The following is an 18,609-nucleotide window of genomic DNA, read 5'->3' as shown; positions in this document are numbered from 1 at the left end:
TTAGACATGTTGTGATTTCGTTCAAGAACAGCATCCTAGGGGCTGTTTTCCAACAGGATAGCGCTCGTCTACATACCGCTGTTGTAACCCAACGTGCTCTACACAGTGTCGACATGTTGCCTTTGTGGACCATGGTACTACTCAATTCTTTAGAAAATCTAAAATTACAATCTGATTACAGTTATTTAAAGGAAATAGGAAGCCCGGGATCACTGGTGATGGACAAGCTTCTGATTGTTTTACATTTGTAATTTGACTTAAAAAAGAATTTATTATAAACTTCAATTCGGACATTTGCCCTCTTATTGATGCAGTATACAAATGTTCACTTTAACTAAATTACATACACACGAATAAGAATCATATTTTGCGTCCGCAACCAAAATCATAGATAGTAGGAATGGTGAATAATCAATCATAAACAATCTTTCTTGTTTAACCATATCTCAAAAGACTAGTAACACTATACACTTACAACCCAAAGTTACACAGTCACATAATACCACAACTTCATTAAAAAACAAAGATCTTAAAGCTTAATAAAACTGAACTGCCCACATAAATGTCCACAGTGAAACATGCTTATACTAAAAATGCAAAGTGGGCCAACCGAGGTCGCAAAACTGGCATACAGGAAAAATAACAAGAAAATGGTTCCAATGGCTCTGAGAACTATGGGACTTAACTTCTGAGGTCATCAGTCCCCTAGAACTTAAAACTACTTAAACCTAACATAAGGACGTCACACTCATCCATGCCAGAGGCAGGATTCGAACCTGCGGCCGTAGCAGTCGCACGGTTCCAGTCTTTAGCGTCTAGAACCGCTCGGCCATCCCGACCGGCGAAAAGTAACAATTTGCACATTCATTAAAGATACACAAATGATTAACATAAATGTTAAATAAGAATGGCTATTAATAACTCAAGCAGTGGCCTCACTTAAGTAACTGACATAATGACTCAGAATGATTCCCAAATTGCACTTAACTTTAGACAACAGCGTTAAGGCCCACAGCAGTATTTGGAAGCAATAACGCTACGGCCGTCAGGCAATACGAGCGTTCACTCTCTATGGCTTGTGCACAAGCAGGCGGTATATATTTATACATAGTCCGACCGGCCTCACAATGAGCGGTCCTGACAAGAATCATAACCGCACCGAGGTCAGGAAACGAGCAGACTTAGCAAATGGCCTGCAGCACAAATAGAAAACAAGGTCAAATCACAGCCACACTGGAATATAGAATAAGCAAGCCCCCAAATTCTTATGGAGCAATACTCTAACCCAGTGAATTAGCAGGAATCTTAGAGATCACTTGCAGTTGCCTTACGGCACTTTCAACATTAAATAAACATACCAAATCCTGCCGTGATAAATGATTAAACCATTAACTCTACTGCTGCCGTGCGCTTACACAACCCCAACCAGTCCAAAAGCGGCCACTGTGTCCTAAAACAAGTTAAAATTTGCACGAAAGCCACTTAAAACACACACTCCACAGATGATGAGAAACGAAATGAGGAACAGCAGCCTTCTTAGAATAGCCGCTGTGGCACCAAGTTGAGAACTATCTCCGGCAGCTACCCATGCCACAACAAGTTTCAACAATCTTCTTAGTTAAACACAGAATAAAAGTCATACGTAACTTGGAGATTGCAAATTAAGAGCTGGGAAGCTGTTCAGCGTGAGACGACGAACCCACCACAATTTTGCGCTTCAAGGTGCTCAATAATCGGCACCGTACATCCGGCGCGACAAAAGACAGGGGCGGCGAGCACGGCGAGGCCCATGCAGCACGGTTAGGGACGCGGGCTTGTTTTCAACACCAGCTTGCTCGTTGAACGCCGAACAGAGACTCTCTCGTCACACGTTCACCCGGAAAACCGCCGGGGGAAACAGACAAAGATAGCAAGACAGCCGAATAAGTGAGTAGAGCACTCTGGCTCCAGCCGCCACGGCTCACTTTGCCTGTTCGATCACCACATCTGTCTGATACATCATCGGACGACAACTCAAGGCGAAGTATTAAGCAATGTGCGAATGGACGGTGTCATATTAAGAGGCGGGTAAGAGTTACTTCATCTCGTCAGTGGCTGTTACGAGGTACGCCCTGGCCGGACATCTTGTTTCACCGACAGGACTTTATTTTCCCTAACCAGCTATTCCGCCATTCAGAGTTGCATGGCTTTCCGGTTCAACAGCAAAATGACTCCCTGCAGCGAGTGGCGCATTGCGCCGCGTTATGTTCCCCTTAGGACATCTTTGCAGCTTTACCTGCTTGCTCCTTTCTTCAGATTAGCAAGTGTTTTGGAACCCAGCAGAATGAGACTGTTTCCATGCTATTGAAGAACGAGCGACCTCGCTACTTTTTCTCCACTTGGTACTTTTGTCGTAATGCTGGTAGGGCATTAAGGGAGTTATAGCAGATGAGAAAATTGTTGCTCTAAAGTTTCCTTGTCTGCTCCATTGTCTTGAGGACGGCATGTATCTCTAGAATAAACAGACTGTATTTATTGGGAAGGCAAATATTAAGGGAACGATCGGAGGACAAGATGACACAGGTAAGTAGTGCCTGCTATTTTGAAACCATAGTGTCTGTCTAAAATGAGATAAACCAAAGATTTAAAGGTTACATCTGGAGTGATTTCTGTTTTAAAATCTGTCAAATACAAAGTAATTCTGGTCCTTGTCAGAAGATGTAAATCTGCTCAAACGTCATCTAAAACTTGAAAATCAGCCACGCCACACTCTTCTCTAAAGCAACGGCCTTGCCGCAGTGGATACACCGGTTCACGTCAGATCACCGAAGTTAAGCGCTGTCGGGCGTGGCCGGCACTTGGATGGGTGACCATCCGGGTCGCCATGTGCTGTTGCCATTTTTCGGGGTGCACTCAGCCTCATGATGCCAATTGAGGAGCTACTCGACCGAATAGTAGCGGCTCCGGTCAAAGAAAACCATCATAACGACCAGGAGAGCGGTGTGCTGACCACACGCCCCTCCTGTCTGCACCCTCAGTGAGGATGACATGGCGGTCGGATGGTCCCGATGGGCCACTTGTGGCCTGAAGACGGAGTGCACACTCTTCTCTAAAAGGCAGACTTTCTCGCAGATGCTATAGGGTTCTATAATTAGAAAGGCTTTCCATTACCCATTAGTGGGACACGAACAGTATGGTATGCAGGCGTCTGTGGATCGGATGTTCTCGTACAAGATCGGCGCACAGTGGGCAGTCGACTTCTGACGTTACCCGGCGGATCACCAGAGGCCTGGTACAGAACTGGCTCTAAAGGCCTCGGTGGACAATCTTCCTTGTGCACCACGTTCAACATTTCTAAATAGGAGGGTCTCGCAAAGGCAATACACCTTGCATCCACAAGTCAAGCCGAGGTAGCACGTAGGCTCTCGAAACCGGGATCACGCAGGTTCGGTCCGCTTTGGATAATACATTTTGAAACATTTAATGCTTTTAGGGCCTGTGCTTACACAATCCTTTGATATCACAATAAGTTACACTGAAAATCAAGTGTGGGACACAGAAACATCAACATTCCTTTGAATTTAAGGATAGTATCCCTCACCCTCAACACAGGAAAGTTAAAAACAGAAGCGAGCAGTTGAAAGGACACAAACAGACTTCAATGATGAAAAATTAAAATATATCTTATGCGCCTGTTCCTCTAAACTTTTTCATCAGCGGCAGCCTTACTTTAAGGCTGGAGGGGGAATAAAAGACGGCAATGTCGTCCACAAACAAAAACACTGGACTGGACGTTTTACTGTCGATGTTCTACAATTAAAGACAATCACGCTTAAAACACTATTTTGAGAGTCACCGTACTCTTGCTCGAAGCAGTCAGTGACAAGAAGTCGCTTTAAATAACATGGCATAGTAAGATCCGTTTAGAGTACGAGAAGATGTCCTCGAAAGGCCCATTCATGTAGCTGCCCGAAGATATAATGCATACAAGTAAAATCTTAGCTTTCTAAGTGTGAAATAGTACCCAAAACCCAGTCCCTGAGCGGATAAAATCTCCAACCCAGCCGGGAATCGAACCCGAGTCCTGGGGATTGACATTCTGTCAAGCTGACCACTCAATTTCTCAGTAGTGTGTGTCGATAAAAGAACGGCTTCTTCCATCCAACGATTCCCGTTTGAGTTGTTGTAGTACTCGCGTGTTGATCGAACCTACTGGTAACAAATTTAGCAGCTTACCACTGAATTCCTTGGATGTTTTCCTACAATCCGATCTACCGATATACGTGGCGTAGTCGCTAACCCATTGCACTCGCTTTCGGGAGGACGACGGTTGATCTCCGTGTCAGGCCATCCGGGTTTTGGTTCTCTGTGACTTCTCTCAACCGCTTGAGGCAAATGCCAGTATGGTTCGTTTGAAAAAGCACGGCCGATTTCCTTCCCCGTTCTTCCACATTCGGAGCTTCAGCTCTGTCTCCAACCACACCACTGTTAACGGGACGTTGAACTCCAGTCTTTCTTTTAATCCGACCTGGTGGGTATCTCAAACATTCGAGCAGGATATTTTCAGATGTCAGTGCCCCACAGTCGTAAGAAAGGTCTGTGTACCACTTTGGTTCAACCGGTACACAGTGACCAGCTGTGTAGTAGACAGCATGTAAAATGGCTCCATTCATAACATGAATTCTGACTGTTGATCTACTACTGTCTGGCACATTTTGTGACAGACGATGTAATCTATATCATTATGTGTCAAATTCATGGATTTTATTTTATCTGATAGTGTTGATTTTATATCGTCTAGTCTGACGTTTTAAATGCTTTTATGAACCCTATGATGGATCTAAACTCGTTGTTCAAGAAAGAATACACGCAGTAGGATCGTACAGAGATACCAGTCTGCAGCTGAGGAAATCGAGTTCGCCGAACCATTCGTAGCCAGCCAATGAAGGTTCGTAGAGTGCTCACCGTTTTGCACGACACAGAGGTCACGTGAGCCTTATCGAATGCCATAGACGTGGCGAACCTACGCCTCTGAAGTTTAAATTCCTGCTGAGATGTAGAATTAAGTTTCCCGTGCCGTTCATAAACAACCTTCGGTGATCGCCGGGATGGTAGACAAGAAGAGAAATATTGGAATCTGAAGCATCCATTGCTAAAAATGAGGGATAAAGAAAGTATGTAAAGGCGATTATATTAAACCATTTCAAAATATCGACCATTCTGTGACTGAGAGATAATGACAACAAGTGAGATCAGTCCTGTAACACATTTTGCAACGTATCAATACTTAATCTTAAGAACAATAATACGAAGGAGCATCGAGATCTAGGGTAGTGAGTAACTTTACCTGCTCAGAATCAGCCGTTATGGTACATATTTACAATTGTCCGTAAATTAGTTTGCATCATATTGCTATTTGGATGGGACACGAATAAAACTGTTTTATGTGGTCTGTTTTCCTTTTATTACTAGGATAAAGTACAAATCCAGCAACTGAATGAGGAGAACGCAATGAAAATGATTTCTCTCATGCTCAAAGGCGGTGAAGATTCACCGAATATAAAATACTATGGTTCCGTATACTATGGGCTGTTCACCATTTTCGGACATCTGATGGATCCGTATCACAAATACGGAGTAAGTAAACCGGTATATTAAAATGGCAATGAAGATTCTCATTCCCAAAGTGTGAATGGACTGACGTGGGTTCTTAACTTGTTGCAGATGACGCCAACCGCTCTCGAGATTCCGGAAACGATGACGAGGGACCCACTGTTCTACAGAGTCTTGAAGCGCATGTGGAAGGTAATGGACGGATACAAGAATACTTTGCCGCCATACCACAAGGAGGACGTAAGTTGCTAACCCATTCCGTTTAACCGAATGTATAAAACGATGTCTAGTAAACGGGAAAATAAGAGGAACTGTTCCTGCTTTTGTAGCTGATGGTACCGGGTGTAAAAATTGAGAGCATGAAGATGGACAAACTCATGACGTATTTTGACGACTTCGATATTCACGTCGATAACGCAATCGATGTGCAGAAGATCGAGGATGCTGGCAAGGTGAACGTGATTGCGCGCCAACACAGGCTCAACCACAAACCGTTCACTTGCCTATTGAAGATCAGTAGCGAGAAGGAGATGAATGCCGTGGTGCGCCTCTTCCTGGGACCGGGTGACGGCTCCGGCAAGATCTGGACGGGTGACGACATGAGGCACCACTTCTACCTGCTGGACGCCTTCGAGGTGAAGCGTAAGTGCCCGCTTTCTTTCTGTTTCAGTTTTGATCATTTGTTACTTTGGGCGATTTGTTTTCCTCTATATTCGTTTCTTACTCTTGGTTTTTCTTCACTTATTTTGATTACACGGTCAGTAACTTGTTTACGAATTCCACAATTCTACACCTCAGAAATGACTGCTGTCTGGTGGCTTTTTAGCGTCCCCACTTGCAAACACCGCTTCACTCAGACTCATAATGGTGAGGAAAGGTATTGCTTGCCTTTGCTCTTCCATGATTACGCTACAAAAATTAATAAAACAGTAAAACAGTAAGTTCGATGTTATCACTTGCAGAGTACTCTTATAAAAAGGAATCTTCTGAGTTATTTAATTTTAATGCTTCAGTTGCCTAGGGCGTCGTATGCCTTTATGTCTTCCGAAGCAGTATACATATTTCTCCTGTTTCTTTCCCAACCAAGTTATCCGCATAATAATGTTTGTTTGTTTTCTTTTCTTATTTATACTCTGTTGCTTCCGTTTAAAGACCTTTCATTCATCTAGGAAAGGCTTCATAGGTATAAACTGAAACTGTGTGAATAAAACAGGTGACATATAGTGTCACGTGGATTGTCTCCTCAAAAAGCTGTCGATATTTTTTTTTTTTTTTGAATTCTGTTTCACTTAAAGCCATCGAAGAGACAACTACATCAAAAACTTGCATGTTCTCTATTTCCTCCAACAACGAAATTCCATAAACTGCTCAGCCAGTCTTGAATCTCTACCTTACCTTGAGCGCAATGCTTGGTGTTCACCTTTAATTAATGCCTACAGGAGCTCACATTGGAGTACAAAACTGGGGCTTGCAGAAGACACTCATGATCTTGTCGATGATTTTTGAGGGATCATCTGTCTTCTGACTTTTGGCCGCCCACGAAGTGCTCTTTTGTACCAATCTCTTCATCTCAGAGTAGCACTTGAACCGTAAGTCCTCAATTTTTTTGTTGGATGTATACCAACTATTAGTATGCTCTTTGCCTGTCTAGGCTACTTCTTATATCGTCCTTGTTTCGTTCGTCATGTGTTATTTTGCTTCCGAGGTAGAAGAATTTCTTCGATTCCTCTCCTTCTTGATCTCTGACTTTGATAACTTTACGTCTAATTCTCATTTCCTCTCCTTGTCATTATATTCACTAATTTTAGTTTGCTCTCGATCGATGTTCTATGCCGATTAGACTATTCATTGCATTCAACACGTCCTGTAATTCCTCGTCACTGACGACAGCAATATCATCATTGATGTCCTGAATATTAATCTCACTCCTGAACCTTTTTTATGTTTGCGTCATGCATTCTTCCCTAGATAACTTGACCAGTAAAGGATAAAGAATGCATTTCGCTGCTACACCCTTTCTAAACCAAGGACTTCCGTCTTGGTTTTCGTTCTTACAGTTCCCTCTAGGTTCTCTACATGGCACTACGAAATGAATAAAACGATTACAAAAGGCTATAAATATTTAACACACCGCGATAGATGGTTAAGAATTACAGTGAATCCAAAAGAAATATCAATTTTCTTTTTGCATAGATTGTGGCTATCCTACATGATTACTGTTGGTCACACAGACATTAGGCAATAATTCGTTGTACGCCGCACACACTGAATTATATGTGGAGCACCGACGTGAGTACATTACAAATGCACAGTTTCAATTTTGGAACTGTTTTTGGGAAACATGGCACCTACTCGTACACAAGATCTTTCACATAACCCCATAAAAATGAATCCATGGGTGTCAAGTACGGAGATCTAAATGCCCAAAAGCAAAACACAGGTGTCAGCATGTCCAGAAAGAGAAATTCGGTGGTTAGGAATTGAGGGTGCTCCATCTTACTGAAAGATGTAATCTATGGAACACGTGTCAAGCTGTAGCGTCAACCAGTGTTCAAGTATGTCTAGATAGGGTTTTTTTAAAACATTTAGCTCGATGTTCAGTTACACACCAAGGCATTTCCTGTACTCACATTTGAATGTTGTGCTGGGTAATCTTACCTTCCGAATTGTGGAATGTTGTTTACGGCTTAAAATGTGACATTAGCAAACGTTTCTTCCTGCCTGGCTTCCAAGATTGTCGTAGCGTAATTGAGTTCCGAACGATATCATTTACAGCTCTCTCTCTCTCTCTCTCTCTTTGCGAATGTTGTTGGCGTTTTGAGGTGATTGTATCGCCGAAAAAATCTGAGCTGTGATAACAGAACGGCAGCTATTAAATTCCTGCGGGGAGAATGCCTTCTGAACGCGATCGCAATTTTCACGTTTGACGCAGGACTTTTCATTTACACATCATCGCACAGGTGACTGCTTCCGATTCAGTGCGTATACGCAATGATTGGAACTATGAACTTCCTTTTATATCGCTGCGCTTTGCATGTCGATCGAAATTCTGAATTTTCTGTTACATTCTCTGTAATTTTTATCGCTATACCTACGTCTATTTGACTACTCTGCAAGTCACACTCACTTTTGGCAGAGGGCTCACAAAACCACTTCCCGACTGTCTCTCGGAAGTTCCACTCTCGAAAAGCACGTGGAAAAAGGCACATCTAAATAATATTTCCATGCGAGCTCTGATTCCTCTTTCTTTATTACAATGGCTATTCGTCGCTGAGGAAGTGAGACTCAGAAGAAGATTTTCGCATTCGGAGAAAATAGTTGGGGATTGAAATTTCGTGACAAGATATCTTGCTTTAATGATTGCCACACCAACTTGTGTGTCATCTCCATAACGCTGTCTCGCCTATTTTGTGATAACACAAAACGAGCTGCCCTTCTTTCAACTTTCGCAATGTCCGCCGTTAATCCTATCTGGTAACTATTCCATACTGCACAACAATATTCCAGAAGAAGACACGGAAGCGCGTTTTGTAGGCAGTCTCTTTAGCAGATTGGATGCATTAAACCTCAGTCTTTGTTTTAACTTCCGGACAACATTTTCTGTGTGATGGGTCCAGTTTAAGTTGTTCATAACTGTAATCACTATGTATCTTAGTTGAAACAGCGATCGTTATATTTCTATGACCTATCGCGTAATCAAAATTTAATGGAAACTGTTTAGTAGTCATATGGAGATTTTCAAACATTTTGTAGTTCAGTGTCAATTTACACATTTCTCACAATACAGGTATCTTGTCTAAATCATTTTGCAATTCGTTTCGATATTCGGGTAAGTTTACTAGGCGGTAAACGACTGCATAATCAGCAAACAAATGGTCTGTTCAGGTTCTCTCCTAAATCGTTTACGTAGATTAGGAATAGCAGAGAGGCTTCTCCCTTGGGAAGTCTCTGGTATAAGTTCGGTTTCACTGTATCACTTCCCGCCAATTACCACGATCTGTCTTTCTGACAGAAAATCGTGAATCCATACGCACAATTCAGATGATACTACACGTAATTTGATCAGAAGCCGCTTGTGAGGAACGGTAACAAGAAACTCTGAAAATGTAGAAACATGGACTAACCTGAGATCCCTTATCTGCACCGTTCATTATTTAGTGTAAAAATACAGCCTGATGCATTTCCCAAGGACGGCATTTTCCTAACTCTTGCTGGTTATGTGTCAACAGATCTTGGAGATATTACCTAATGTTGTAACATATTACAAGTTCCAAAATAATACTGCAAGTCGATGTTAGTGATATGGGTCTGTAATGTAACGGATTATTTCTATTTCCTTTCTTGAGTATTTGTGTGACCTGTGCAACTTTCCAGATTTTTGGTATGGCTAAGTATTAAATAGCCATGGCCGTTTATAATTGGTATATTCTTCTATACACCACGTAAGTCTACAACTTCATATGTTTCCGAAAAGAAACAAAATGCGAAAAATGCTGGTGGCCAGTGATGCGCCTATGTCAGGGGCTCACATAATGGACAGCAATGCTTAATCTCTAAACTGGACGGTGTAGATAGAACTTGCGTATTGTCAGAAGTTTGTTTACTGCAGAACAGTGCAGAAACCCTTTCCCTGCTTATAGGGCACATAGCGTGGCGTCGTTGCTACCTTTATAGTATAATATTTCGGAATGTAGGAAGTTCATAACAGTGAAACCAAGTCTGCGGTCACTAATCGTACCTCTAGTTTTCATTGTCGTACAGAAAAACGTACATATGCCACTTAAAAAATCTGACTTGTGCTGAAAGTGGTATTCGTTCACTTCTATAGATTACGCATACCTGCCCATTATGTGAGACCATGACAAAGGTGCATCCCTGGCCAATTTCATTTCTCACATTTTGTTTCATTTAGGTAAGATATGAGGTGGCAGAGTTGCGTGGGATACCCTGTATATACAGGGTAGGTCAGGAGAGAAGGAAAATACTTTAAAGGGTGATAGTATTAATGATTCTGAACAAAAAACATCAAGTTGACGTATGCCCTATTCCGAATAGTTTTAGAATAGAATGGATTTAATGTAAATTTCTGTCTCGGATCCGTTTGGAATAAGGCGTATGCCCACATGAAGTTTTTTGTTCAGAATCACTAACACCGTCATCCATCAAAGGAATGTACTTTCCCTCCTGACACACCCTGTATACACACGGTGTCTCTCCTAAGAGTCGTGTCCGCAGCTCGTGGTCTCGCGGTCACGTTCTCGCTTCCCGAGCAGGGGGTCCCGGGTTCGATTCCCGTCGGGGTCAGGGATTTTCACCTGCTTCGAGATGACTGGATGTTGTACTGTCCCCATCATTTCATTATCATTCATCAAAGTGGCGAGACTGGACTGAGCAAAGGTTGGGAATTTGTACGGGCGCTGATAACCGCGCAGTTGAGCGCCCTGCAAACCAAACAACAACATCATCATCATCATCCTAAGGCCCGTCGGACAGATTTTCTCTGGGTATTCCTGCAGATGTTTACAATTTCGTTTTTGGATTGTGTAGCTGGGGTCAGCTCTGACAAATAGTTCTCATTACGACTTTCATGCGACGCCTGATGTCAATGGAAAGTGTCAATTTGTGTCCCAGTACAGACGGAATTTTACGTGCCCATTCGACAGTGAGATCTCAGATTAGTCTAGTGCGATATTTGTTTTATCGACATGAATATAGAAGGACAGTAAGACTGGAAGAGTAACCAGCATTCCAGCAGCTACAGTACTGTCCTAGACCGCACTGACTGCTAGCATGTAGTGCTACTGAATTACTGCTGAATAGCTGTTCATTCTTCCTGTTATACTGACGCTGTGAATGCACATCGATAGAACGAATATCGGATAATTTGGGAGCACTGTATCGAATGAGCACGTAAAATTCCTATTTTAAAATAATTTTGTTTGTAATGGAAAACAAACGGAGATTATTGAACAAGGCCTCGAATGACATATGTGACGAGCAGTAATTGCTTGGGCTGACTCCATCTATACAATACAAAAACGAAATTGAAAATGTCTGCCGAAACACCAGAGAAAATGCGTACGACGTCTCTTAGAAGAAACAGGGTCATTCACAGTTATTCGAGAGAAATACGTCTGAAGGTTACTTTTGTACGTTTTTGTTGAATCATTCGCCCAAACTACGTATCCAAGTACAAAACTTAACTACATTAAATTTCCTACAAAAAGATCGTGCTCGTTTTTCTGTAAGACTAATAGTGTGCACGTAACGAGCGAGAGAATATGAAAATCTTGTGTGAGGTATTTAATGGTGTTGCGGGTTGCATGAAACTCATCGTAGGGCAGCTGAATCACCCTGTGTAAGATAAAAAGTCAAAGTCCTGACTGACTGATTCACTCACTGACTCATCGTCACCCAGACCAAATCACTAAAAATAGACATTTGAAATCTGCAGAGGGTTTTGGTCTTCTACTGTGAACGTCTTTTAAGGCGGGATTTTTGGATTTTCGATCCATATGGGAGTGAAATAAGGGGTGAAAGGCTTTGTGAAAGTATGTCGTTATTAAGGCAATTTTGAAGCAAGAACTACGAAAATTCGAATTTGGCTTCTCAGTCAGAAATAAAATAATCCTCTCTCAGAGATTCAACAAGGGATGACAAGTCTTATGAAAATCTTCCATTATGAAAGCGTTTTAAAGCCAAATCTATGAAATTTTGTATTTGGCATCACAGTTAGAAATACAAAAAATACCGTAAGTATTTCAGTATTTTTGGAAATTTCATCCATAAGGTCGGAAGTAGAGGATGAAACTTTTAACGAAAATATTTCACTATGAATATTTGAATCTGGCTTGTCTTTTGTAAATAAGAAACTTTGTGTTGCAGTGCTTTTGGAAATTCAACCGCTAAGCAGTCGAAATAGGGCCTGGCTGGTTCACTGACTGATCGTCGCATTGTCAATACCGCTAAGGATAGAAACTTGAAATTTGGAGATTGCGTTACCTCATACTGTCGACATCGTTTAGTAAGAAACTGTCTGACATTTCATCCCTATGGGGGAGACGTAGCGAATGAAAAGTTTTTTTGAAAATGCGTCACTATTAAGGTCACTCTGAAAGTAGATGTATGAACACTGGTATTTGGTTTCTGGGTCAGAAATAAAAAAATACATGCTTCTGCATTTTTGGAAATTCAACCACTAAGGGGTGTAAAATAGTAGCTGAAAGTTTATTTTCAAAATATATAATTATTAAAGTACTACTAAAGCATTTTTAAAGCTATATCTCTGCAACTTGTTATTTGACCTCCCGCTAGGAAATAAAAAATACAGGTTTCAGTGGTTTTGGAAATTCATCCACTAAGGAGGTGAAATAGGAGATGACAATTTTTATCAGAATATTTCGTCATATTAAAACATTTTTAAAGCTGAATCTATCAAATCTGTTATACGACTTCTAAAGAAGTGTGTGTTAGGGTACGGTAGTTTCTATGGAAGTATCACCAGAAAAATTCAAAACGCATGCTTAAGAAAGACATCTGGCTCCAGCTGCAAGAGTCGCCTTTTGGTCAGAAATACGTGCGGAAAAGACTATGCTGCTATGGTCTTAACTGCTGTGAAAAAAGTTTAAAAGATGTTACAGTCTGTGAACAATATGAAAATTCAATTAAAGATTAAAAAATCTATCCAGACCATACAGTCTACACTTGTAAAACATAAATTTTTTTATCTTATTATATATATATATATATATACACCCGTTTGTCGGAATACTTGGCGGAATACATACACATCGTATTGAAAGAAGTGGTAATAAACGATGTTCACTTCGAAGAGGGACATCCCTAACATAATGCTCGACCCCACCTACATCACCCCCGTGAACAGAAGGGGGGTGACTTTGAAATCTTAAATAGGAACCCCTATTACTTATTGTACATTTGGATTATCCGTGAGAAAATATGTAACTTTTGTATAAAACATTTCTTTCGTTTAATAATAGATAGTAATCGATACACGTGAATGTGGGGTGACAATTGTTGAAAAAAGGGTAGGGTCTCAATCGAATACACATCCGATTAAGACAATGGAAGTACTTTTTTGATATTTTTGGTACTGCTATCATGTGACACCTCCCACAATCGAATGAAGTACAGACCGTGATCATGCACTCAGTCCGTGGTCAGATTGTGCTTGTTACTTCAGTGATTCTGACTGTACACATCACGTCGTAATTGTTCCACAGTGTTAACGATTGCAGAGAGGGTCGATATAATTTCCGCGTATTTTGAGGCTCGTCGAAATTTTGATGGGGCTCTCGGCAAAGGTATACTACTCTGTTCCCCGATAAAAATGTTCCGTCTGCAACGACGTTTCGCAGTATTGTCCACCTGTTTACTGAAATGGGCATTGTTAAAACTAGAGAGAGAGTCCGGCCACGGCCTGCGACAATGTTGCTGCAAATCCTCACATCAGTTCTCTGCAAATTGTTCGACGTTGAGGAATTTGAAAAATGGCTCTGAGCACTATGCGACTTAACTTCTGAGGTCATCAGTCGCCTAGAACATAGAACTAATTAAACCTAACTAACCTAAGGACATCACACACATCCATGCCCGAGGCAGGATTCGAACCTGCGACCGTAGCGGTCGCTCGGTTCCAGACTGTAGCGCCTAGAACCGCATGGCCACTCCGGCCGGCTGAGGAATTTCGCAAAGAAGTGTCCTATGCATACTGCATACACAAATGGCATCAGTTTCATCTATCGCTGCATCAAGAACTGCATGGTGATGATTTTCACAGTCGCCTGAAGCTCTGCAACGGGATACAGGAATAACCGGGATAATTTCGTTTCACAGATACTTTTCCCCGATGAATCATATTTTACGAATCGTGGTCAAGTGAATCGACATAATACGCATTATTGGTCGGTGGAGAATCGCAACTGGGTAAGGGAACTTCAACGTCCATGGAGTGTCAACGTTTGGTACGCAGGTAATTGGTTAGTACTTCATAGGAGGTAAAATGACGGGTCAAATGTACAGCGACATTGTGGATAATGTGTTACCCAGGCTAATGGATGATGTTCCACTTCAAACGAGAATGGATATAAGGTTTCAATACGATGGATGTCCAGCGCATTATTCACGACTAGCTTGAGGATTTCTGAATCGAGACTATCCAGGTCGATGTATTGGACGTTGCCCACACGTTCAACCGATTTGACATCTGCTGATTTTTTCCTCTGGGGATGACTAAAAGACGGAGTTTACATGGATGTACCAATAACCCTCGAAGATATGCGGCAGCGAATTCGCAATGAATGTGCAAAAATTGTCGCAGAGACACTACTACATGTCGGACAGTCATACAGACACAGAGTTGCAATATGCATTAAAAACAATAGTCAACATTTCGAATATTTGCTGCACTGAAACACTTATGAGAGGCAAGGGGACTAACAGCAATCGAGCACCCCGATATAATGAGAGGCAAAGGGAGTCACAGTAAACAAGCACCCTGAGACAGTGAGAGGTAAGGGGCTCACAGTACTCAAGCAGCCCAAGATAGTGAGAGGCAAAGGGACTCACAGTAATCAAGCACCCCAAAATAGTGAGAGGCAAGGGGACTCACAGTAACCAAGCACTCCGAGATAGTGAGAGATAAGGGGCTCACAGTACTCAAGCAGTCCAAGATAGTGAGAGGCAAGGCGACTCACAGTAATAAAGTATCCCAAGATAGTGAGAGGCAAGGGGACTCACAGTAACCAAGCACCATGAGATAGTGAGAGGCAAGGGGCTCACAGTACTCAAGCAGCCCGAGATAGTGAGAGGCAAGGGTACTCGCAGTAATCAAGCACCCCATGATAAGTGAGAGGCATGGGGACTCACAGTAACCAAGCACCCCGAGATAGTGAGAGGTAAGGGGCTCACAGTACTCAAGCAGCCCAAGATAGGGAGAGGCAAGGGGACTCACAGTAATCAAGCACCCAAAGATAGTGAGAGGCAAGGGGATTCACAGTAACCAAACACCCCAAGATAGTGAGAGGCAAGGGGACTCACAGTAACCAAACACCCCGAGATAGTGAGAGGTAAGGGACTCACAGTACTCAAGCAGCCCAAGATAGTGAGAGGTAAGGGGACTCACAGCACTCAAGCAACGCAAGATAGTGAGAGGCAAGGGTACACACAGTAACCAAGCACCCCAAGATAGTGAGAGGTAAAGGGCTCACAGTACTCAAGCAACCCAAGATAGTGAGAGGCAAGGGTACTCACAGTAATCAAGCACCCCAAGATAGTGAGAGGCAAGGGAACTCACAGTAACCAAACACCCCGAGATAGTGAGAGGTAAGGGGCTCACAGTACTCAAGCAGCCGAAGATAGTGAGAGGTAAGGGGATTCCAGGAATAAAGCATCCCAAGATAGTGAGAGGCAAGGGGACTCACAGTAGCCAAGCACCCCAAGATAGTGAGAGGTAAGGGGCACGTGTCACATGATAGCATTTTCCCAAATATCAAATAACGTACTTTGTTTTTCGTAATTGGATGTGTATTTTAGTGAGATATTACCGTTTCGGAACAATTGTCATCCCATATCCATGTTTGCCGATTGTAGCGCCATCTATCATGAAACGAAAGAAATGTTTTATACAAGGGTTACATATTTTTTCACGGATAATCCAAATCTATCCACAGCTTGTGGTCTAGCGGTAGCGTTCTCGCTTCCCGAGCACTGGGTCCCGGCTTCGATTCCTGGCGGAGTCACGGATTTTCGCCTGCCTCGAGATGACTGGGTGTTATTGTGTCGTCTTCATGATCATCATTCATCCTCATTGCGGTCGGAGGAAAGCCAATGGCAAACCACGTCCATTAAGACCTTGCCTAGTACGGTGGTGCGGGTCTTCCACATAGTTCCCCTACGCTCTGCCAAGGAGTGTGGGACCTCATCACCAATCGAAATCTCCAGTAAAAAAAATGGGGGTTCCTATTTATGATTTCAAAGTCACCATCCCTCTCAGCTTCCCTCTTCGAGGTGAACAACGTTTATTACCATATTGTTTTTTTAATCCGATGCCTATTTCGCCATATATTCCGACAAACAGTTTTAAATGCCTCATCCTGTATGTATGGCGTTTCCGCAAGAGCGTGCATAAATGTAACACGACATAGAGAATGCTCTACTGAACAATTTGACGTATGGAACCTGGGGTTGTGCAACTTTAGAAGATATGGAAGTAAACTTGTATACCGTTTTGTCTAGTATTACTGTTTTCCAGCTTATTTACAACTAACATAAGTACAGTATTACACATATTGTGCTGTTTATTTACATGGACATTCTTTATTTCCTGCAAGGTACATTCTTTACTTCCTGCCAGGAAACAAGAAGCACGATCTTGATTGCTAGGAAGTCATGATTCAAGCTTTGTTTACTTTACTTTTCCGTAAGGTGGCTCTGTTCAATCGTATTTACATTGTCTCATTACGGAACGTTCTATGAATCACAGACCCATTCAACATGACGGTGCACCACCTCACTTCAGTGTGGATGTCCGCAACCATCTTGTTGCTCTATTTCCTGGTCGCTGGATTGGAAGGGGAGGCACTATTCCATGGCCCACGAGATCACATGACCTGAAAGCCCTTGATTATTGCCTATGGCCATACCTGAAGTCACTTGTGTATGAGTCCCCAGTGGATGTGGACATAGAATTAGTTGCCAGAATTCTAGCTACCTGTGATGCGATTCGAAACATACCAGGGGTATTTGACAGGACGCGTCAGAGTCTTGTTCGCCGATGTCATGCTTGCATTGAAGTTTGTAGCAGTCAGTTTCAGCACATTTTGTAAGATAGGGGACAGATGGTACGTTCATTGTGTCAATGATGGTATATGCAGTTAAGTGTAACTAATGTAAATAAAAAAGTACCTCCTTAATGCCCCCTGGCGTGTCCGAACCCAGGTTCCCTACCACAAATTGTTCAGTCCTCTTAAATTTTTGCACGCACTTACGGAGACACCCTGTTGTGTATGTTGAATCGTACCTTTATGCGCCGTTGATGAGTGTTTCCACGCCAATCCGATCATTCTTTGTCGACAGTGAATAGTGGTGAGAACAGTATCGTGCGCGGCTCGCGCCAAATGTTCCTCGTTGCGGAGGAGGCAATGGCCTTCCGCCAGATGCTGAACAAAGTGGAGGCGTCGCTGAAAGGAGGGGAGAAGCTGTCGCCAGGGGCGGACAAGGAGAAGTACGACGGCTTCCCCCACCGCCTGATGCTGCCCCAGGGCCGCCGCACCGGCCTGCCGGTCACACTGGTCGCTATCGTGACCGACTCCAAGGGCAACGGCTGGGAGGGCCAGAGGATCACCGACCACCGGGACCCCTTCTTCCCCATGGACCGGAGGCTCTTCATGTGGGAGCTCGAGACCGTGCCGAACGCGCACGTCGAGCACGTGAATATCTTCCATCGCAGCATGAATGAGCTGAACGTCTCTGAGGAATGAGGTTCGCTGCTCTGCCTAGCTTCACCGAACTCCAACATCAGACAGTGAGGTATCAAAGTATTGCCCGACTGTTGTGATTATGGAGTACCGCACACCGTTTGTATTCCGTGATAGTATGAGTAGAGGCAATTAATGAACTTGTTAAGTAACAGCTACCTTTCCTATCGTTCTCTTGTCCCTCAGTCGTATTGTGTTGGCAGACATTCATAATAAATGATTACAGATGGTTATTTGGGTGTCCCTGCAAGATTGTTTTGTAACTTTTTAAGAAAATAAAAATTTTTCAACTTAACATTGTTAATTTTGTGTAATTTTGTTACTGTTTTTGCTGTGGCTGTTGGTTGTTTGCACTTCTACTACCTTTTTCCCTCTGTAAATATTTCTTTTCAAACCAAATACTAAATATTGAAACAACAATATTCAAATATTTACTTATTGCATTCTGGCAACATTCCCTCCAGTAAACAAATCCATACAGCACAAAAACGTATAACGTAGAAAAGTCTCTACATGGACC

At 42.6% G+C, this 18,609-nt stretch overlaps 1 protein-coding gene and 1 pseudogene across 1 annotated transcript in view; both read left to right on the top strand.

Moving 5' to 3' along the window:
- Window positions 1-18,381, top strand: part of LOC124776506 (allergen Cr-PI-like) — a 45,660-nt gene extending 27,279 nt beyond the window's left edge. Inside the window, exons 7-10 of the mRNA XM_047251529.1 lie at window positions 5,452-5,616; window positions 5,704-5,832; window positions 5,922-6,234; window positions 17,689-18,381. Coding sequence (XP_047107485.1) covers window positions 5,452-5,616; window positions 5,704-5,832; window positions 5,922-6,234; window positions 17,689-18,092 — 1,011 coding nt within the window. The 3' untranslated portion in view covers window positions 18,093-18,381. The remainder of the gene's footprint in view (window positions 1-5,451; window positions 5,617-5,703; window positions 5,833-5,921; window positions 6,235-17,688) is intronic.
- LOC124778565 lies at window positions 2,760-2,877 on the top strand (annotated as a pseudogene).
- Window positions 18,382-18,609: the final 228 nt, after the last annotated feature.

Source organism: Schistocerca piceifrons, chromosome 2, assembly GCF_021461385.2.
Source record: "Schistocerca piceifrons isolate TAMUIC-IGC-003096 chromosome 2, iqSchPice1.1, whole genome shotgun sequence".
Lineage (NCBI taxonomy): Eukaryota > Metazoa > Arthropoda > Insecta > Orthoptera > Acrididae > Schistocerca > Schistocerca piceifrons.
The sequence above is the reverse complement of the archived record's forward strand: the minus strand, read 5'-3'. Positions and strand labels throughout refer to the sequence as shown.